Source organism: Anolis sagrei, chromosome 6 (genome assembly GCF_037176765.1).
Source record: "Anolis sagrei isolate rAnoSag1 chromosome 6, rAnoSag1.mat, whole genome shotgun sequence".
In the NCBI taxonomy this organism is placed as follows: Eukaryota; Metazoa; Chordata; class Lepidosauria; order Squamata; family Dactyloidae; genus Anolis; species Anolis sagrei.
In genome coordinates, this window is record NC_090026.1 from 59,725,481 (window position 1) to 59,748,241 (window position 22,761).

General features: G+C 43.0%; 3 protein-coding genes across 6 annotated transcripts in view; 1 reads left to right on the forward strand and 2 right to left on the reverse strand.

Annotated features, from left to right (window-relative positions):
* Positions 1-2,673, reverse strand: part of SDHA (succinate dehydrogenase complex flavoprotein subunit A) — a 34,984-nt gene extending 32,311 nt beyond the window's left edge. For both annotated transcript variants that reach the window (XM_060781464.2, XM_060781463.2), the window contains exon 1: positions 2,565-2,673. In XM_060781464.2, coding sequence (XP_060637447.2) covers positions 2,565-2,624 — 60 coding nt within the window. In that variant the 5' untranslated portion in view covers positions 2,625-2,673. The remainder of the gene's footprint in view (positions 1-2,564) is intronic.
* Positions 2,674-2,908: 235 nt separating this feature from the next.
* On the forward strand, positions 2,909-16,584 carry CCDC127 (coiled-coil domain containing 127). The gene is made up of 4 exons (XM_060781465.2): positions 2,909-3,063; positions 7,924-8,000; positions 8,914-9,042; positions 11,082-16,584. The coding sequence occupies exons 3-4, from the start codon at positions 8,922-8,924 to the stop codon at positions 11,759-11,761; spliced, it is 801 nt and encodes a 266-aa protein (XP_060637448.1). The 5' UTR covers positions 2,909-3,063; positions 7,924-8,000; positions 8,914-8,921; the 3' UTR covers positions 11,762-16,584.
* A 4,395-nt stretch (positions 16,585-20,979) lies between these two features.
* The window catches only part of PLEKHG4B (pleckstrin homology and RhoGEF domain containing G4B), an 82,581-nt gene continuing 80,799 nt past the window's right edge, over positions 20,980-22,761 (reverse strand). For all 3 annotated transcript variants that reach the window (XM_060781468.2, XM_060781467.2, XM_060781466.2), the window contains exon 23: positions 20,980-22,396. In XM_060781468.2, the coding sequence (XP_060637451.2) occupies positions 22,385-22,396 (12 nt within the window). In that variant the 3' untranslated portion in view covers positions 20,980-22,384. The remainder of the gene's footprint in view (positions 22,397-22,761) is intronic.

The following is a 22,761-nucleotide window of genomic DNA, read 5'->3' on the forward strand; positions in this document are numbered from 1 at the left end:
CAGAAAGCTGTAAGAGCTGTTCAGCAGTGGAGCTCTCTGCCTTGGAGTGTGGTGAAAGGAGTTTCAAAGAGAGGCTGGATGGCCATCTGTCAGGGGTACTTTGATTGTGCTTTTCCTGTATGGCAGGGGATTGGACAAGATGACCCACGTGGCCTCTTCCAATTATTCTATGATGTTTGTATTTTATGTTTGTGGGTGATTTCCAAGATTGCTCCCAATTTCAAAGAACTGAGTGACTCCCTCAGATGATGGATCTAGACCAAACTTGGCACACAGACACACCCACCCCATGACTAACAGAACAAACTGTAAGGGTCTGAGAGGGGACTTACACTGGATTATGGGCGTTATAGTTCACTCCACATCCAGAGGCCCTTGTGACTCCTGCCAAGAACAGATCTCAAGCAAACTTGGCACAAACACTGAGTACAGCCAACTTTAGGTCCTAGCAGGGTTTGAAGGGAATTGACCTCGGAGGTTGGGAGTTATAATTCATCCGCATCCAGAGAGCACTCCACAGCCAACCGACGATGGATCTGGACCATGACTGGCACTCAAAGTCATCATGTCCAACTAAGTACTGGCAGGTCCGGGGGCAGGGCAAGCGCATTTGGGGTCTATGCACAGCTGGACCTAGAGGGCATAGGTAGGTCTTCAGCCACAAGGTTTTTGGCTTCCCCATACCTAACTATTCCACTTCCACTAGCCTTAAGAAGAATATATACTAGGGCTAGGTTTGAACAACTCGGTATTATGATGCAAATCGGGCGCTACTGTAACATCCCAAGAAGTGAGAGATTCTGTGTATGGGGAGAACAAACAGTGGAAGATATTGAACATTTCTTAATTGAGTGTCCAGCATACACTGAATTGCGAGACAGATATTTACGTCCAATATTAGAGAAGGCTGAGAGGAGATATGATAGCCATGTATAAATATGTGAGAGGAAGCCACAGGGAGGAGGGAGCAAGCTTGTTTTCTGCTTCCTTGGAGACTAGGACGCGGAACAATGGCTTCAAACTACAAGAGAGGAGATTCCATCTGAACACAAGGAAGAACTTCCTGACTGTGAGAGCCGTTCAGCAGTGGAACTCTCTGCCCCGGAGTGTGGTGGAGGCTCCTTCTTTGGAAGCTTTTAAACAGAGGCTGGATGGCCATCTGTCAGGGGTGATTTGAATGCAATATTCCTGCTTCTTGGCAGGGGGTTGGACTGGATGGCCCATGAGGTCTCTTCCAATTCTTTGATTCTATGATTCTATTATCCAACCGCAGGTCCCCCAACAGAAATGATCTTCTGACATCCCTCTTGCAAGGGCAGGAAAGATCCATCATAACCAGAATAAGCCTTCTTATTCTGAAAGCTGTCAAGAAAAGAGCAGATGTCCTGAAAGAAGAACCAGGAAAATAAGATTCTGACTATAAACAGGTCAGCTGCTGTCCTCACCTTTTTGCCTTTTTTTTTTACTCGTCTTCTATTTTGAAATGGTCATATGACGGGTCAAACAAATAAATATTATTATATTTGAGGCAAGTATGAATGTTGCCTGAGGATGTCTGCCATAGATGTGGGTGAAATTTTTTAAAAAATTTTAAAAATTTTACTGGCAGGTTTTGGATGGAATTAACTTTGGATGTTGGGAGTTGTAGTTCGCTATCATTCTTACGCGTTTACTAATTGGTGCTTTCATTAAAAAAAAAACCCCAAAGCAATGAATGACGACTTTACATAAGGGCGTTACATAAGATCTAACCCGGGCACCGCCGGAGTCCAAAGCCAGGATCCCCAATCAGAGGCGGCAGTAGGAAATTTTCAACTGTAAGCAAACAGTATTTTGCCCCCCCCCCCCCCAACCAATCACTGGTATATATTTTCCTTTCGTCGTGGGAGTTCTGTGTGTCATATTTGGTTCAATTCCATCATTGGTGGAGTTTATTTATTTATTTATTTATTTATTTCTTGCATTTATTGACCGCCCCTCTCAGCCCGAAGGCGACTCGGGGCGGTGAACAACGACAAAGAAAGACAGTATACAGTGAATCGTTCAGAATGCTCTTTGATTGTAGGTGAACTATACATCCCAGTAACTACAACTCGCATATGTCAAGGTCTATTTTCCCCAAGAGTGCTTCAAGAGCACCCCCGGGGGGAAATCAACTCTACTGCAAATGCTTACTTACTTTGCGTAATGGGTTGAGCCGCCCCTGTCCCCAATAAAGTCAGTTCCTGAAGGTCAAGGCGAACAGCCCTCCGCCTGCTTGCCGAGGTACTCGGAAGAAGGGGCCTCCCCTCTGCCAGGCCTTCCTCCGGGCGGGCGCTCAAGGCTTCGCGGCCTGCCACGCCCCCGCCCCCTTCGACCCACAGAGGCGACGAGGGCAGCTGAAAAAAAGATGGGCCCGGGCCCGGCGCCCTTGGCTCGCCTCCTTCCCGCCTTGCCCTCTGCCTCAGGCACACCGTCTGCCCTCTTCCCGGGCTGCTTTCGAAAGTGGGCCTGCGCTTGGACTCCTAAGAAGCGACGCCTGGCGCCCGCCCCTCACAGCCCCCTTTGTGCCCCCTTTCGCTTACCGGGCGGAACAAGGGCACCTGCTGCAGCCTCCGCAGAACCACCGTCGCCAGCGCCGCCATTTCGCACCGGCCGGGAGAAGGGCCACTGCGCGTGCGCCGAGAGCGAAGGGCGTCCTGAGGGAGCGAGGGATAGTCAGGGCGGGACAAACCAACGGGAGCGCCTATCCTGGGGAAACATTCAACAGAACTAGAGGCTGGAGAAAGAAGGGGAAAAAAGAGTCCCTGGAGAAAGAAGGGGAGAATAAGTCATGGACCCAAGTCCATCACACAGATCGAAATGAGAACAAAAAGCGGCAATAAGCGACCCCCACTAATATGGAAGCGTCACCCCCTCCTAACGGAATGGTTCATTCCGAAAAGGAACCATTACTGCGCATGCGTCTTAAATCAATGGCAGTCGCAAAGCGTTGGAGGGAGCTTGGCTGAGGATTCCTGCCGCACTTCCCTACCCTCGTGTCGTGACGTCAGAATGGGTGGTCGCGAATCAGCGTGTGCTCGGGTAAGGGACTCGTCCACAACAGAGGGGGTCCTGTCAGGGCCGCATGGCTTTCCCCGAGGCCTGCCCCTTGCCGGCTTGGCTTCAGGCCCCTGTGAGGCCCTTCAGAAGAAAGACCGCAATGGGCTACGCCTTTGGAGAAGCCACTCGCCAAAGGCTCGGGTGTCTTCCCATCAAGGCCTCCGCCTGAGGTGGGAGGGAGGGAGGGAGAGCCCCCCCTCCTTTGCCTCCCCCGCTCTCTCGCCCCTTGGCTCCCACAGCATTGCCCCCCCCCCCCGCCTCTCTTATGTAACTAGCATCGAGGGGCCAGAGAGGAAACGGGAGAGGCCTGCCCTGCCTTTGAAGGCTGTGTAGAGGCTGGGAATTCTGCTTCTCTTGCTTACTATTAGCTAGGTTGGGAACCCAGCAGTGCCTGTGTTATTAGAAGAAAGCATTCTTCTCTGCAGGAGTCTACCGTATACCATGCAGCTGTGGAAAAGTCTACATAGGGACCACCAAACGCAGCATTGCCCAAACAAGAATCCAGGAACATGAAAGGCACTGCAGACTATTTCAACAAGAGAAATCAGCCATAGCAGATCACCTGATGAACCAACCTGGACACAGCATTTTATTTGAGAACACAAAAATGCTGGACCACTCTCACAACCACCATGTCAGACTACACAGAGAAGCCATTGAAATCCACAAACATGTGGAAGAAACCATGAAAATGAACAAAATCTGGCTACCAGTATTAAAAAATTCTAAAATTGCAACAGCAAAAACAGCAGAGAGAAAAACAGGCAGGGACATCTGATCACCTTTCAAGAAGAGTTTTGCTCCAGGCACAGTCAGCCCAATGTATGCTAATCAAGGTGGTCAGCTGAAAGATTCACACCCAGTCCAACTTACAAAAGCCCTTTGTCTCACACTGGTCATTCCACAGATATATAAACCCCCTTTTTCCCAGTCCCAGCAGACCTCACCTCTGAGGATGCTTGCCATAGATGCAGGCGAAACATCAGGAGAAATGCCTCTAGAACATGGCCATATAGCCCAAAAAAACCTACAAGAACCTAGTGATTCCAGCCATGAAAGCCTTCGACAATACAGAAGAAAGCATTGTTTGTTTTAGGATGTTAGGTAATATCCCTGAAGTTTGGTCCAGATTCATCATTGGATAGGTTCAGTGCTCTCTGGATAAGGATGAAATGCAATTCCCAGATTTTATTTATTTATTTATTTATTATTTGAACTTATATGCCACCACTCCCCTGGGGCTTGGAGCAGCTTACAAGAACAGGCTAAAATTGAACACAATTTAAAAACAATTTAAAAACAGCAATCAAAGATCAAAGGCCCGTTGAAACAGATATGTCTTACATGCCCTGCGGAAAGCTGATAAGTCCCGCGAGGCACGGACTTCAGGTGGCAGAGCATTCCAGAGTGATGGTGCCACTGCTGTAAAGGCTCTGCGTCTGGTTGCTGTTAGACGCAAGGTCTTGACACTGGGGACCTCCAATAGATCTTGGTCCTCAGAACGGAGGGATCTCTGGAGTTGGTAGGGGGTGAGGCGGTCCCTCAGGTACATTGGCCCCAGACCATGCAAGGCCTTAAAGGTGAGTACCATCACTTTGAAAGTGATCCCGTGCTCAATTGGTAACCAGTCCAGCTGCAGTAAGATTGGTGTTATGTGGCATCTCATCGGAATTCCTGCAAGAAGCCGAGCAGCTGCATTTTGTACTTGAGCTTCCGGATCACCAACAGAGGAAGGCCATTGTAGAGGCTGTTACAGTAGTCCAGTCTTGAGATGACCGTAGCCTGGATCACCGTAGCTAGGTCGTCCCTGAACAGATAGCGGGCCAGCCGTCTAGCCTGCTGCAGATGAAAGAAGGCAGTTCTGCTAACGGCGGAGACCTGGGCCTCCATCGTCAGCAGAGGGTCCAAAAGGACTCCCAGACTCTTTACCAATGATGACGGGCGTAGCCCCTCGCCATCCAGGGTAGGCAGCTGGATATCCCCACTGCCCGGTTGACTCAGCCATAGGATCCCCGTCTTTGCTGGATTCACCCTCAACCTGCTGGCACGCAGCCATCCAGTAACAGCCTCGAGGGGCCAGAGAGGAAATGGGAGAGGCCTGCCCTGCCTTTGAAGGCTGTGTAGAGGCTGGGAATTCTGCTGCTCTTGCTTATTATTAACTAGCTTGGGAACCCAGCAGTGCCCGGATTATTAGAAGCATTGTTTGTTTTAGGATGATAGGTAACATGGCTGAAGTTTGGTCCAGATTCATCATTGGATGGGTTCAGTGCTCTCTGGATAAGGATGAAATACAATTTCCCAGATTCCCAGTGCAATCGCCCCCAAACCTAGCCTGTACGCACTGTTGGCCTTGTTAGTGTATGTAAAGTTTGGTTGAGATCTCACATCGTCTGGGTTCAGTGTTTTTTGGATGTAAGTGAACTACAACTCTCAAAAATCTACATCCATTCCTCCAAACCCCTGCAGTATGTTCAGTTGGTCGTGGGGCTTCTCTGTGCCAAGTTTGGTCCCAGTCCATTGGCAGTGGGGGTCAGAGTTTCTTGGGATGTAGGTGAACTATAACCGGGCCTGTAGCGAGGGGGGGGGGGGGTAAGGGGTTCAAACCCCCTCCCCAAAATTTTTCAGGTTAAAAAAAATAAACCTGGTTTACTCATGAATTTTAACTGGTTAACCAAATCCCCATGCTAAGTCAATGAGATGCAAAAAATTAAGAGTCCCTCCAGAACTGCAAGCACCATCTCAAGCAAATATTGACAATTTATTCACACTGTCATTACTTACAGCAATAGCCGATGTAGCGAAGCAACCAAGTGGGGGGGGGGGTGTTGAATGCTCTCATTAAGGAGGGCGACTTGGTGGAGGTGGTTGACAGGAGTGGAGCTGCAGGCTATTGAAGGCTGTGCTCTTTGCTTCAGCGTGAGCTGGGAGGCAGGTTTCAACTCCCCCCCTCCCAAATTTTCAACCCCCCCCCCAAATTTTCAACCCTCCCCCAAATTTTTTTCTGGCTACGGCCCTGACTATAACTCCCAAAATTAAGGTCCATTCCCACTAATCCTTGCAGTATGTTTAGTTGATCATGGGGCTTCTCTGTGCCAGGTTTGGTCCCAGTCCATTGTCGGTGGAGTTCACAGTATCAGTGAGGGTACTGCAAATCCCAGTATTCATGGCAAGTGTGGTCCAAGAACCATGGCTGGTTGGGTGTGAGTCAAGTACAACTCCAGTAAATCCCCAAACCTGATGAATTCCTCTGCTTGCTGTGTGCCACAGGAAAGAATAGAAAAGGGTTAAGGGAGAGGGAGTGGGTGAGGTCAGTTTTAAAAATAATTTAGGTTCCTGCTTCCTTCTCAAATTTTTTTACACCGATTAATTTTTAATAGTTTGAAATATTTGAATTGTATAAGCTGATGTGAGGAACAAAACACCTTTTTTCCTTTTCTTCATGTTTTCTCATTGGTACCTATAATAGAATTTGATACCTACAATAGAATTTGAGGCGCAGAACAATTCACCACTTGAAACATGATGTCTTTATCTCCTACCATTTAGTGTGACTGTACCCTTACAATTATATAGGAAATGAAAATGTTACAGTTGACATCAGAAAAAGATATGATGTATCCTTCATTACATTTCAATCATGACCTTTTTTCCCCCTTTTTGCAATTCATGTGTGCTCAGTAAGTCATTCTGGAGGCTGGTACTGTTTCGCTTTCCTGTTGTAAGCAAACACACAAAACTACAGTAAGATTGGCTAGAATGCAGAAAACCTGACTCCTAAAGTCTATGGCCCCTTCTACACTGCCATATAAAATCCAAATTGTCTGCTTTGAATTGGATTCTATGGCAGTGTAGATTCAGATAATTCAGTTCAAAGCAGATAATGTAGATTATCTGCTTTGATGTTCTGGATTTTATGGCAGTGTAGAAGAGCTCTATGTTTCCATAGCCCTCCTTTACTATACTCACAATTCTAATGTTGTTTTAAAAAAGTAAAAAGGATTTTGTAAAAAAGACTGTAGAAAGGAACTTTTTGTCCATTTTTATTAATTCAGGTACCAGGTACTCCATTAGCTGCCGTTTATTTTCCGGGCCCAATTCAAGGTGCTGGTTATCATCTACAAAGCTCTAAACGGTTTGGGACCCACCTACCTTCGTGACCGTATCTCTCTCCATGAACCAACCCTTCGATCTTCGGGGGAGGCCCTCCTTTCGCCCCTGCCAATCTCACAGGCTCGACTTGTGGGCACAAGGGAGAGAGCCTTCTCCACTGTGGCTCCCCGACTCTGGAACTCATTACCTGGAGATATCCGGAAAGCCCCTACACTAGAAACATTTAAAAAGAACCTTAAAACCTGGCTCTTCCGCTGCACCTTTGGCGAGTAGGTGTAGAACATGACACTATTGCTCCCCTCAACGCTTCTGTCACTGGAGTACACGCCCCCCCAAATGGGAAGTATAGTTTCACAACCCAGGGGGGAAACCAAGTCTTTATGAGCTCCCTGCAAATAACTTGCTCCTATTTTCATCTCATTAGAGTTTTTAACTTTTTATCCTGTACATGTGGCCTGCCCACTGTTACTGCAACTGTGTTTTTTGTTTATTGTAATGTTATTTTGTTATTGTATTCATATTTTTTTTCCTTTTGATGATGTTGCTTGTTGTTTATGGTTTGGTTTTATTTTGATGTAATATGTTGTTCGGACTTGGCCCCAAGTAAGCTGCTCCGAGTCCCCATCAGGGAGATGGTGGCGGGGTATAAGTAAAGATTATTATTATATTATTATTATGTATCACTTTTATTTCCAAATCCGGAACTAAAAGGTATATTTATTTTAATTCTAGGATGGTTTTCATCAAGCGACTTCTATCTTTGTGTTTTGAGTGATTATATTTGCATCATTATTATACAGAAATAAAAGGTATGGATTTGTTTCATTATCTCTTTCATTCTTGACTTTCATATTTATTTAATATATGTAAAGGATATGGTCCCCTGGAATTTCAGAAACCAGATTCCTTTTTTCTCTAATTTACTTGTATTGGGAGTCTTTTAAAACGTGGTAGAAGAGCACTCGAAATTAACTATTCTCTTTATGAGGATATTGTTTCATGGCCAAGACAGGAGAAGTAAGTGGGGAATAAATGAAGGGACAGGTGGCATTGGGAACAAAGGGGGAAAACCAAGTTAAGGAGGAAACTAAGAGCTAAGAGGAAGGAAAGGAAGTAAAACTTAGGGTGGATCTACTCTGTAGAATTACTGCTGTTTGATTACCTACCATGTCTCAATGCTATGGAATCTTGGGAGCTGTAGTGTTGCAAGGTGTGAGAAAGAGGATACTGACTGATGTTTATGTATTTCAATAGATTTTAAAATTATTTCAATTGTTTTAATGATTTATTTTTAACATTCATATGATTAATTCTATTTTAATGTTCTTGGTTTTAAATTGTACATTTTAGGGTGTTTTTTAAAACATTTTTAGCTGCCTTGAGTCTCATTTAAGTGAGAAAAAGCTAGATGCAATCAAACAATCAACCAGGTCTCTAGCTTTCTATGCCAAAGAATACAGGTGCCTTGGTAATACAAACCTCAGGATTCCCTAGCATTGAGCCCTGACAGTGGTGTCAAACAGTATTAATTCTACAGTGTATATGAACTCTTCCTTAGCTTCAGTCTTCCTTTTAATTATTGCCCATCTTCATGGCAGTTTTCCATATACAATTTTCAGACCATGTTAGCGATATATGTTGGCCCAACAATGTGCAACCAACAGTATATTTTAAAACCAAGTATTAAATACCTAAAAATTATATTTTTTTCCTGATTTTAAGGTTTGTCCATGAATAATTTAAATGATCCTCCTAACTGGAACATCCGGCCCAATGCAGGGAATGAGGATGACCGTGGAAGCAAATGGAATTATGCCTTGTTGGTTCCAATGTTGGGGCTGGCTGCATTCCGTAAGTGACATAAGAAAGTCTTATTTTACATTGCAGTTTATAGGCTAAGTTGTCAATGAAGAAATTATGATAGGCTAGACCAGGGGTCCTCAAACTAAGGCCCGGGGGCTGGATACCGCCCTCCAAGGTCATTTAACCGGCCTCGCTCAGGGTCAACCTAAGTCTGAAATGACTTGAAAGCACACAACAACAACAACAACAACCCTACTTCATCAGTCAAAAGCAGACCCACACTTCCCATTGAAATACTGATATGTTTATATTTGTTAATATTTTTAATATTATTGTATTGTTTTAAAGTGTTTTTTGCACTACAAATAAAATATGTGCAATGTGAATAGAAATACATTCATTTTTTTTCTTTCAAATTACAATCCAGCCCTCCAACAGTTTGAGGGACTGTGACCTGGCCCCCTGTTTAAAAAGTTTGAGGACCCCTAGGTTAGACAGATCTCTTCGGTTTAGACTTTAGCAGTTTGCAGAAACCTGCCAATGGAGTGAATCTAACATATGATGGGATAGCACTATACATGAAATAATCACTGTGTGCAGATATAGTAACATAAAGATTCATGTTTTGCTGATATTCTACACCAGATATTTTCTACTGTTATACCATATACATTACTAAACAACACCCCCTGGCTTAATCCTTCCCCAAGCCCGCATTCATAGTCAGCAGGCAATTTTTTTTGTCATGTCAGGAGCGACTTGAGAAACTGCAATTCGTTTCTGGTGTGAGAGAATTGGCCGTCTGCAAGGACGTTGCCCAGGGGACGCCTGGATGATTTGATGTTTTCATCATCCTTGTGGGAGGCTTCTCTCATGTCCCCGCATGAGGAGCTGTAGCTGATAGAGGGAGCTTATCCGCCTCTCCCCGGATTCGAACCTGCGACCTGCTGGCACAGGGGTTTAACCCACTGCACCACAGGGGGCAATTAGATTGGGCAAACTGGGTCTCTACAGCACCTTATTGGAGCCAAGGAAGAAAGTGTTTCCAAACCCCTCTGCCAGAGAGAAGATCTACAAGGAATCGCTGCATGTCATGAGAGATCAGCTTCTAGAGAATAACCAATTAAGTTTAAAAAAATATATCAAATGGGTTCTTAAAGATTTTAAACTAGTTAATTTAACAACTGCTCCAAGTGATTGTTGAAAAGCATTATTAAAAATAATATTTTAAATATACTGAGGGGAAGCCTGCTGAAGAAGAATGGTGAATTCTTCATTTTGAAATCTAGACTTTAAAATTCTTTGCTATTGACAATAAACACATGGACATGAGTAATCCAATAGCACTTACTCTTTTGTCTTCCAAAGACTTTTGACAAAAACCTTCACTTCAGGTGCTTGAGCAAGATTAAATTAGCTTTTTTTTGTCGTGTCAGGAGTGACTTGAGAAACTTCAAGTCGCTTCTGGTTTGAGAGAATTGGCCATCTGCAAAGACGTTGCCCAGGGGATGCCCGGATGTTTTGATGTTATCATCCTTGTGGGAGGCTTCTCTCATGTCCCTGTATGAGGAGCTGGAGCTGATAGAGGGAGCTCATCTGCGTTCTCCCTGGATTCGAACCTGCGACCTGTCGGTCTTCAGTCCTGCCGACACAAGGGTTTAACCCACTGCGCCACCGGGGGCTCCTATTTAGCTGTAACTAACTAAATTAACTGGAACCCATAATAATATTTATATATTTATATTACAGAAAACAAATCCATCTGTGTTCTTGAAAATTAGCTTTGGTTGATAATTTTTTTCAAACATTGAAAATTTTCTAAACACAGCAGAAGCAAGGACCTTAGTTCTACTCCCGGGCTCATTCTGAGCAAAGATAAGGAGTCTTTAATTATTTTCTCCTCACAGGTAGTGGCAACAGATGCTTCCTGGGCATAACGACTTGTCTGTTGTTTGTCAGATAGCTATGTATTACTGCATGGTAATGTTGTGGACAATGTATTTCTGAAAATAAATCCATGTTGTTCAAATGAGTAATATGAATCGTGGTTCAATGTTGAAGTTTAATTTTATGTGCTCATTTTTCAGGCTGGATCTGGTCGAGGGAGTCTCAGAAAGAGATAGAAAAAGAGAAAAAAGGTTACCACAGAAAACTGACATTAGTGCAGAGAGAGCTTGAATCTAAATACCGTGACATAATCACTGAAAACCGCCGTACAGTTGCTCACTTAGAGTTGGAACTGGAAAAGGAACAGAACCGAACACAAAGTTATCGTGCAGCTCTTGTCTCACAGAGTCATAAACTGATAGAAGAAAGGAGAGCTCTGGAACAAGAACAAACAAAATTGGAACAAGAAAAGCAAATTCTGCAGCACTCTGGAGCTGCAGGATTGTTCTACAAGAACTGCCTGGAGAAGGAAGATCAGTGGCAAAAGAAAGCTATTGCCTTACTAAAAGAGTTTGAAGGAGCCCTTACCCAAAGGCAGGATATCTATTGCAGCCTTGTGGTACCAAGATACCAGCGACTAGAAATTGAGAAGAAAATGCTAGTTAAAGCAGCAACAGATCCAATTGCTGTGGATCTGAAAATAGAAACTGGCTTAAACGATATTTTCAGGCACGATACATTTTGCAGCAATTTGCTAAACACCAATAAACGCCAGAATGGAAAGCTAATGTGGCTCTACCTTCAATACTGGGAACTATGTGCTGAACTGAAAAAGTTCAAGCGGGTAGAAAATGCCATGTTAGGAAAAACTAGAGGTTGAAAAGTATGATTGTTTATATGCGACTCAAATCAGGTATGACTAATTTTCTCTAGATTTGGTACTATTAGTTTCTCTGTCACATATATGGTAATTATCTAGTTCAGGCGTCCCCAAACTAAGGTCCGGGGGCCGGATACGGCCCTCCAAGGTCATTTACCCGCCCTCACTCAGGGTCAACTTAAGTCTCAAACAACTTGAAAGCATACAACAACAACAATCCTATCTCATTGGCCCACATTCATCAGTCCACACTTCCCATTGAAATACTAATAAGTTTATATTTGTTAAAATTGTTCTTCATTTTAATTATTGTATTGTTTTAAAGTGTTTTTGCACTACAGATAAAATACGTGCAGTGTGCATAGGAATTTATTCATTTTTTTTCAAATTATAATCCGGCCCTCCAACAATTTGAAGGACTGTGACCTGGCCCTCTGTTTAAAAAGTTTGAGGACCCCTGATCTAGTTAAATACAGAAATTGTGTGAGGCTATCATGCTGGCATACTCCGCCTGATTGCTTTTGTGCATATTTCACTTTCTGAGGTGTTCAGACTTAGCATTCTTAAGTTCTTATGACTTTCGTAGCAATCCAGAATAATAAAGCGCAGTTTATTCTTGGCTTATAGTCCAACATCTAAGTCTTTCTCAATAAGCCAAAATTATAAACCAGAAACAGACCACAGTTTTAACTTTGGTCTATTGGAGAAGAGACAAAGTAATACATTCTGTAAGAAAGAATATATATTATGTGGTATATAACAAATATACTGTATTTCATTGCGTAATAGTCACACCGCCTTTAGCGTCCTGGTATTGGGATTAAAGGATTCCTTCCATAATAGTTGCACTGCCACCCGCACATCTGCCCCTTGGAGCAGTTACTCTTGCTCTGAGGGACATGTGTGCGGGTGGAGGCACGAGAGGAGCTCTTGTTCACCCAGTGGTCAAGGCAGTCTTCCATAGCTTAGAGGGGAGAGGTGTTCTGGTAGGTAAACCTGATCCCCTCCAAGTTGCCTCTTCGCTCCAGAGCTCGGAGGTGAAAGGTCCACAGGCAGGTGAGCCTTCATCCACCTGGCAGTGAGAGCTGCTGAGCCTCCCTCAGCTGACAGCAGCTAGAGCCTTGTAGCATTTACCAGCAGGCACGTGGGTGGCTTGGCCAGTTGGCAGTCGAGAAAAGCCCCATAGATGCAAAAATATTTCCTTGCATAATAGTCATACCCCCTTCTTTCCTCCCCAAAAGGGGGAAATTCAGCTATTATGTAATGAAATACGGTATCACTATCTCATATTAAATGCACTTTAAGCATGATTTCTCTTTTGTCCCATAGACAGATAAATGTATCCACCCCCCAGACTGAAAACAGCAAGAACAATGATCATGAGTAGTTAGGTAGAATCATAGAATCAAAGAGTTGGAAGAGACCTCATGGGCCATCTAGTCCAACCCCCTGCCAAGAAGCAGGAATATTGCATTCAAATCATCCCTGACAGACGGCGATCCAGCCTCTGTTCAAAAGGTTCCAAAGAAGGAGCCTCCACCATACTCCAGGGCAGAGAGTTCCACTGCTGAACGGCTCTCACAGTCAGGAAGTTCTTCCTCGTGTTCAGATGGAATCTCCTCTCTTGTAGTTTGAAGCCATTGTTCCGCGTCCTAGTCTCCAAGGAAGCAGAAAACAAGCTTGCTCCCTCCTCCCTGTGGCTTCCTCTCACATATTTATACATGGCTATCATATCTCCTCTCAGCCTTCTCTTCTTCAGGCTAAACATGCCCAGCTCCTTAAGCCGCTCCTCATAGGGCTTGTTCTCCAGACCCTTGATCATTTTAGTCGCCCTCCTCTGGACACATTCCAGCTTGTCAATATCTCTCTTGAATTGTGGTGCCCAGAATTGGACACAATATTCCAGGTGTGGTCTAACCAAAGCAGAATAGGGGTAGCATGACTTCCCTGGACATAGACACTATGCTCCTATTGATGCAGGCCAAAATCCCATTGGCTTTTTTTGCCGCCACATCACATTGTTGGCTCATGTTTAACTTAAGGTACTTTCTTATAATGTAATCAGATATTTTCCAGAAAAATTGTAGCCATGCAAATGATAATCTGAAGTTAACACCTTGAATCCTAAAACATCTGAGAATAAAGCCCTTTGAATGTAATTGTATTCACCTTTTAATAAGCATTCACATGATCTCACTACTAATAAAAGACTGGTATATCGTGAACGCTGAGCATTATAGCGCCACTTGTCTTAGCACTCATAATGGGCAAAGGGAGATGAATAGTTAAGATGATGCAATTTCATGCAAAGTATGTCAGAAATTTAAAGAATTCAAGTTCATCATGGACAAGGCAGTATGCAATGAGCTCCTAAGAAGTGCAACATACATGAAGTAGTTCCTAAAAAGGGAAACAAATTAAATGCATATTAAATTGTTCAGAACTTGAGTATTATTTAAAAGGTCATATTCATTGAATTTCGATCTCTAATAATAATAACAAGACATATTACATAGTGTCATCCTAGTTATTATATGTCCTGTGTCATAAAATGTAAAAGTGAAATGTTATAAAATTAAAACCGGAGCACTTGGAGACATAGAATATCTGTTGTCATGGAGTTGGAAGGGATCCCAAGCGCCATTTAGTTCAATCCCTTGCTAATGCAGGAATCCACAGCAGAAAACGCCCAATTTGGTGATCATCCAAACTTCGTTTTAAAATATTTGCCTTGTGTCATTTAATATTTTACACTGGTGCTTGATTTGGTTAAGTAATCCTGAAAATGTTGTCCATTTTTAAGGGAAACTAATAAAGTGATTGCTCATTGCCTTTGGTTTGCTTGGCTTTCACACATATGCATGAGCACATTAACTAGGACCTCCAGCAGTTCTCCATACTTTGATCCCACAGCTCACCTTGAATGTGCCAAGTCCTCTGAATTTTTCATTTGTTTTCATGTGCCATCTGTAGACTGCTTTCTTGTACTGAATCAGAATCCATATGATTAGCAATCTCACTCTTTCGAGCTCCATGAACTGGAACTATAGTGAGAGAGCACCTTCCTACCTGAAGCATTATTTCAGACAAATAGGGTAAAGAATCACTAAGTTATTGTGGGTTTTTTCGGGCTATATGGCCATGTTCTAGAGGCATTTCTCCTGATGTTTCGCCTGCATCTATGGCAAGCATCCTCAGAGGTGAGGTCTTTTGGAACTGGGAAAAAGGATTTATATATCTGTGGAATGGCTGGGGTGGGGCAAAGAGCTCTTCTCTGCTGGAGCTAGGTGTGAATGTTTCAACTGACCACCTTGATTAGCATACAATGGGCTGACTGTGCCTGGAGCAAACTCTTCTTGAAAGGTAATTAGATGTCCCTGCCTGTTTCCTCTCTGCTATTTTTGCTGTTGCAATTTTAGATTTTTTTTTAATACTGGTAGCCAGATCTTGTTCATTTTCATGGTTTCCTCCTTTCTGTTGAAATTGTCCACATGTTTGTGTATTTCAATGGCTTCTCTGTGTAGTCTGACATGGTGGTTGTGAGAGTGGTCCAGCATTTTTGTGTTCTCAAATAAAATGCTGTGTCCAGGTTGGTTCATCAGGTGCTCTGCTATGGCTGATTTCTCTGGTTGGAGTAGTTTGCAGTGCCTTTCATGTTCCTTGATGCGTGTCTGGGCTGCGTTTGGTGGTCCCTATGTAGACTTGTCCACAGCTGCATGGTACACGGTAGACTCCTGCAGAGGTGAGAGGATCCCTCTTGTCCTTTGCTGGACATAGCATTTGTTGGATTTTCTTAGTAGGTCTGTAGGTGGTTCGTATGTTGTGTTTCCTCATCAGCTTCCCTATGCGGTCAGTGGTTCCCTTGATGTATGGCACTTTTCCTCGGGGTGGATCTTCATCTTTACTCTCGTGGCTTGTTCTTGGTCTTGCAGATCTTCTGATGTCCGAGGTGGAGTATCCATTGGCCTGGAGAGCCCAGTTGAGGTGGTTCAGTTCATCTTGAAGGAGGTGGGGTTCACAGATTCCTTTTGCACGGTCTGCCAAGGCTTTAATGGTGCTTCTTTTTTGACTTGGGTGATGGTTGGAGTTTTTATGTAGATATCTATCTGTGTGTGTGGGTTTTCTGTAAACGGTGTGACCCAATTGTTGATCTGGTTTACGGATGACTAGGACATATATAAAAGGCAGTCTTCTTTCCTTTTCTTTTTCCATAGTGAACTGGATATTTGGGTGGATGCTGTTAAGATGTTCCAGGAACCTGTTGAGTTCTTCTTCTCCATGGCTCCAAATGGTGAAAGTGTCATCCACATATCTGAATCATATAGTGGGCTTTTTGGTTGCTGTTTCAAGAGCTTGTTTTTCAAAGTGTTCCATGTAGAAGAACAGACCTCACCTCTGAGGATGCTTGCAGGCGAAACGTCAGGAGAAATGCCTCTAGAACATGGCCATATAGCCCGAAAAAACCCACAAGAACTTAGTGATTCCAGCCATGAAAGCCTTCGACAATACAGGGTAAAGAATCCTTTCAGATAGATTCTATAATATTACAAAACTCCTGTCAGGATCCGGTTTCCGGAGCCCAGACTTTGGCGCCGAAGACTAGACTCCTGACGTATTATCCTGATAAGGATCCTGCAGCTGGTGGCCTTGAAGGAAGGCAGTTATTTGGTGGCGGGAAACTTTTGCGCGGGGTTCTGGGTTTGGCGGGAGTCTACCTTTTGAACAAGTGGGAGTGTATATAAGGGGTTGCCTGCTGCGACCAGGCAATCCCGGCTTTTTCTGTGTCTGAGTATCTGATAGTAAAATTCTTTGTTTGATTACGATGGAAGTCTCGTGTCATCATTGAGCCCAACTGTCGTGAGCTGACACTCCCATCTATTGAAGTTTTTAGTGCATACACCCTCTTATTTGTAATGCATATCAGAAAGGGCCCAATTTCAAGTAGGCAGTCAGGTCTTATTATTTTACAAAAGGTCTTTATTGCCTAGCAAAATCTGGTAACTGAATCCATTGGGTTTTCTTTTCATTGTATAGCAATGAACACTTCAATGTTTCAGCTGTTGATGCACACTTACATCCAATCCAGTAGAACCTATATGTTTACTCAGAAGTAAGGTTACTTGGAAATGTTCTTGTTTGCCTGACTTAGGACAACTCTAAGGTGAAATTTTCACAGGGTTTTCTTGGTGAGATTTGTTCAGAGGAGGTTTGCCATGGCCTGCTCCTAAGGCTAAGAAAGTGTTAATTGCCCATGATCACTCAGTTTCCGTAGCCAGGCATGGATTTGAATTCTAGTCTCCTGGAGTCCTTGGCCAACACTCAAACCCCTATACCAGGGGTCCTCAAACCAAGGCCCAGGGGCTGGATATGGCCCTTCAAGGGCATTTACCCGGCCCTCACTCAGGGTCAACCTAAGTCTGAAATGACTTGCAAGCACACAACAACAACAATCCTATCACATCAGCCAAAAATAGGCCACACTTCCCATTGAAATACTAATAAGTTTATATATTTGCTAATATTGTTCTTCATTTTAATTATTGTATTGTTTTAAGTGTTTTTTTGCACTCCAAGTAAGATATGTGCAGTGTGCATAGCAATTCATTCATATATTTTTTTTCAAATTATAATCCGGCCCTCCAACAGTTTGAGGGACTATGACCTGGCCCTTGGTTTAAAAAGTTTGAGGACCCTATACCATGCTGGTTTTCTAGCGTTTCATAACTGTAACACTTTCTGTTTTTACTGATATATGTATTATTTTAACGTTGCCATACATTTATGTTGATGCATACCCATCATTCCTTAGTGTAACAGTTTGAAATAAATTATTGTAAAATGTTCCTTGATTGAAGTTAACATTGCATCTTCAAGTTGCATAACTCCATTCTACTGATTATCGTCATAATTTTATCATTTGGATCACTCTCCGCCTACATTATCTCATTTTTATTTTTTATTCTTGCAACAACTTACAACAGAGGTCATTTTAAAGATGAAGTTGGAGAGATCTTTTGAGACAAAAGATAAATTGGCGATTGTATGGTGTAAATAATTATCGTATATTATACTGTCATAAATCACGCCACTTGCTACCACAGTAACATCCGGGCGTCCCCTGGGCAACGTCCTTGCAGACGGCCAATTCTCTCACAACAGGAGCGGTTGCTCCTGACACGACCCAAAAAAAAAAAAACCACAGTAACGATAACACGTATAATATATCCCGCCACTTGCACCAATTATAACGAATATACTATATCTCCCACAGCTGAACACCACTGTAAAAGATTATATCTAATATCACACAACTGGACACCAGTATAAAGGATTACATCACAGCCAGTGACGCGAGGCTGGAGGCTTATTGATAATATAGCTGGGCAGGATGGATCTTCCTCAAAGATTTGCCTTTTGTTCACAAATCCTACCCTGTGCCTCCAATATAGTAACGAGATGATGTTAGATGTTATGGTAGAGTGAACACTGCTTGTCTTTTAGTCTTCTTTTGGATTAAAGCTGCCACCAACCTAAGTAGTTTTAGGATTTTAAAATGAGTATTTGAGGTAAACTTTTCCCACTCCTGCCAACACTGCTTTTCCCCCTGGCTCCCAAAATGACTGTTTGATATGAGGCTTTTCTGTAGTATCAGGATGTTAAAAATGCTGGAACTATCACAAAGCTTGCTGATGGAAAGATGTACAATGGAAACCTTTTTGAAAGTTGAATAGAAAAAGATTTATTTATAAAAACAGACAACTAACTACTTCTGTACTTCTGAGAGGTACAAAAAGCTTGGCTTGTTACAAAAGTACTTCAGCTTGATGGTTGCTTGAATAAGTTTCTTCACTTAGTTACAGACAGAGCTAATCAAACAGATCTAGCTGCTAGTAACAAAATTCCTCACTCTACTTCAGAGAAATAGAAATGAGTTTCGACTAACCTATCCTAGGTAGTCCCCTGAGTTATTAGCTAACTCTTCCCTAGAGTTCTTCCTGCTAACTAACCTAGCCCAGAGAGCTAATCTCTTGTGCTAATTCCCACAAGAAATCAGGTTGCTGCCTGACCTTTCTCCTGTCAGCTAACAGCACTGTCTGACACAGACACTCTCTCCCTGAAAACCCAGTTTCAAAAACACTTCTTCACACACCAGCTCCCAGTTCTCAACTCCCACGGAAGCTGAAATCTTTTCCCTCCTAAGCCCTGGCTCCTCACAATTGCTCTAGCCAATCCTAGGAGACCTCAAACTCCTCCCATCTTCTGTCTATCCTCACTCAAGATGGCTGCTTCCCTGGCATACACTCCCAAAATGGAGGATTGCCATACTGTTATCCAGGCTCCCTTTCCAGCCTACTAGGTAAGATTCATTACACATGGTTTCTTATTTTTTTAAAAGTAATTGCATATTTTTATGAATGCTTATGTAGACATACACAGTCAGAAACATATTTAAGTATGTACCCTGAAATTTGGCCAGGGAACTTTTGTCTCGCTGAGGTCTGTTATTGTTTTATAGGGATTAGTTGGGGTCCACAATGCAGGGGCAGGTATGACTTGTGGTGCTGGTCACTTGATCAAAGCAAGAGGTGTATATATAATGTTAGCTGTGTTTTTAAGTAAAATTACTGCAATCTACCTGGGGTTTGGAATGATAGTGAATATTTAATATTTTGGGGACCCCCACAACTATCTAAAGCACTACTTACAAACATACCTAGATATGGAGTGAGGATCTCTAAACTGCACATATAATTCACCTATACATCTCTCACAATATTAATAAGATGTGCAGAGTCTATTACATTCTGAACCCAGAAAGATCAAACCCAGCCTTATCTACTCCAGCAGTTCGCTTGCAGCAATTGAAGGTTAGTTGTTTATGGGAAACCCACAAGCAAAGCAATCTTCTTCTGTTTGCCCTAATACAGAATGAGGCACTCCTGGTCAGTCGAAAGGCCGAACAGGGTATAGGGTTACAGCCTGTGTTGGACGGGGTCACACTCCCCCTGAAGACGCAGGTTCGCAGCTTGGGTGTGATCCTGGATTCATCGCTGAGCCTGGAACCCCAGGTCTCGGCGGTAACCAGGGGAGCATTTGCACAATTAAAACTTGTGCGCCAGCTGCGCCCATACCTTGGGAAGTCTGACTTGGCCACGGTAGTCCACGCTCTGGTTACATCCCACATAGATTACTGCAACGCGCTCTACGTGGGGCTGCCCTTGAAGACTGCCCGGAAGCTTCAGATGGTCCAGCGCTTGGCAGCCAGGTTGTTAACAGGAGCGGCACTCAGGGAGCATACCACTCCTCTGTTGAGCCAGCTCCACTGGCTGCCAATCTGCTACCGGGCACAATTCAAGGTACTGGCGTTAGCCTACAAAGTCCTAAACGGTTCCGGCCCCACTTACCTCTCCGAATGCATCTCCACCTATGAACCGACGCGGATATTAAGATCGTCCAGGGAGGCCCTGCTCTCGGTCCTGCCTGCGTCACAGGCACGGTTGGCGGGGACGAGGGACAGGGCCTTCTCGGTGGTGGCCCCTCGGCTATGGAATGCCCTACCTGTAGACATCAGACAGGCCCCTTCGCTGTTGGCGTTCTGGAGGAAGGTTAAGACTTGGCTCTACGAGCAAGTGTTTGGCTAAACAGTACAACTGAACACAGGAAGACAGTAAAATTGAACATAGGAATGGTACAAGGATTATGAGAATGGATTTTGTTCTGTTATCGAGGCGTCATGAATTGATAATAATTGTTGATTTTGTTGTTGTGTATGATGTGTCTTTAACTGTTTATTGTTGTGATAACCTGCATTGTGTAAACCGCATTGATTAATTAGGCTGAAAAATGCAGTATAGAAATAAAGCAAATAAATAAATAAATAAATACTTTCTGTTGAGAGGTACACTGCCTGTGCTTGGGCATGAAGTTGCTATTGAGAATGAAGGGCTAATAGTCATTCATCTAAAAGTTAGGAAAACTTTCTCAGAATCCACCAGCCACCATGACCACCAATATCTCAACACTTATATTGAGTCTTTTAAAATGCAATTCCACAATAAATACATTTAATAAAGAAAAATGTAATGCATAATACAGTACTAACAATTTTATTGTTTCTTTTTTAAAAAACATACATTGTGATGTTTGACTAAGAGAAGCTAAAAAAGCATATTTTAAAAATATTTACCTCTATGTAAATTAAGCATTCTCAGTATATGTGGCAGGCCTTAAGCAAACAGACAGACTAAGAGAGTCTATAATCCCCCATTAAGTTTTCCAAGTTTAGATTGTGTGTCCCTGATTGGGAAATAGAGGGAAATGACCAAGCTTCTGGTCTAAGCAGAAAGCTCAGCTGAAACATGTTGACAGTTTTATGTATGGCAACAGTGGGGTTCTGTGTTACTGAAGGGTACAATTCTAGATCTGGGTTGTTGCCGGTTTTTTCGGGCTATATGGCCATGTTCTAGAGGCATTCTCTCCTGACGTTTCACTTGCATCTATGGCAAGCATCCTCAGAGGTGGTGAGATCTGTTGGAACTAGGAAAATGGGTTTATATGAGACAAAGAACTCTTGTCTGCTGGAGCTAGGTGTGAATGTTTCAACTGACCACCTTGATTAGCATTTGATGGCCTGGCAGTGCCTGGGGCAATCTTTTGTTGAGTGGTGATTAGATGTACCTGATTTTTTTGCTCTCTGCTGTTTTGCTGTTGTAATTTTAGAGTTTTTTAATACTGGTAGCCAGATTTTGTTCATTTTCATGGTTTCCTCCTTTCTGTTGAAATTGTCCACATGCTTGTGGATTTCAGAGAAACGTCAAGAGAGAATGCCTCTAGAACATGGCCATACAGCCCGAAAAAACCTACAACAACCCAGTGATTCCGGCCATGAAAGCCTTCGACAATACATTAATTCTAGATCTTTTTGTAGGGCTGTAAAGGACAGATGCATTGTTTCAATTATCCTCAGTCTCCTTTTATTAGGCACAAGAAAGGAAAGAAACAATAAAGTGTTTTGAAGACTATTTGGAGGAAAATTAGTCATCCCTCTCACTTTCAAGGCTGTCCTTCACATAAGAAAAGAATGGAAAAAATAGGTTTCAGGTTGAATTCTAAAATCACCATCATGTTACATGATCACACAAGATTCACAGGGATTCACCTTTGTCACAATGTGCCCAGAATGAGGTTCTGTTTGCAACCAAGAGCCCACTGGTGTGATTATGAGGTATTTAGAAAACACACCTGTTGAGGCGCATTTTCAAAGGCTTGCTTTGAAATAGCTTCCCATTTAGAAAAAAAAAACCCATATTCCAGAATGCTAGCAAATTTCTTTTACAATCTGTATTGAAGAATGTATAATACAGGACAATAAATATTTACAAATATGTTCAGCACAATTTATACATTTCAATATGTATACATTACGTTTTCTGAATTTACAAGATTCTTCAAAAATACAGTAATATCTATATCTTATCAATTATACAAAAACGTAAATATGGGGAGAGAAAACCATATTTATTTTATACAAGTAAGCATATATTTTATTCTTGAAAGAACAGAAGAAAATCACCTGGAACCAGTGCTGCTGGTGTCATGTGGTTCAAGTTTCCGTAGTGCTCATCATGAATTGTCCTAGGGAATAAGAAAGCACATCTCATCATTCAGAAGTATCTTAAAAAGTGTTGAAGTACAGCTTGCTTATGAAAGGAAGAATGCCCAATAAATTTAGGCCCCAAAATATTATTTGGGCTTGCTCAGAAAAAGCTTCACTACCTTGGTCCCACCTCAGAGCTTAAGATCCTCTGGGGAGGCCCTGCTCTTGGCCCCGCTGTTCTCAAACACGTTTAGCAGGGACGAGGGACAGGGCCTTCTCGGTGGTAGCCCCCCACCTGTGGAATACGCTTCCCGGGGAAAATAGATCATCGTCATCCCTCCTCACCTTCAGAAAGAAGGTAAAATCGTGGTTGTAGGACCAGGCCTTCGGGCAATCAGGTTAA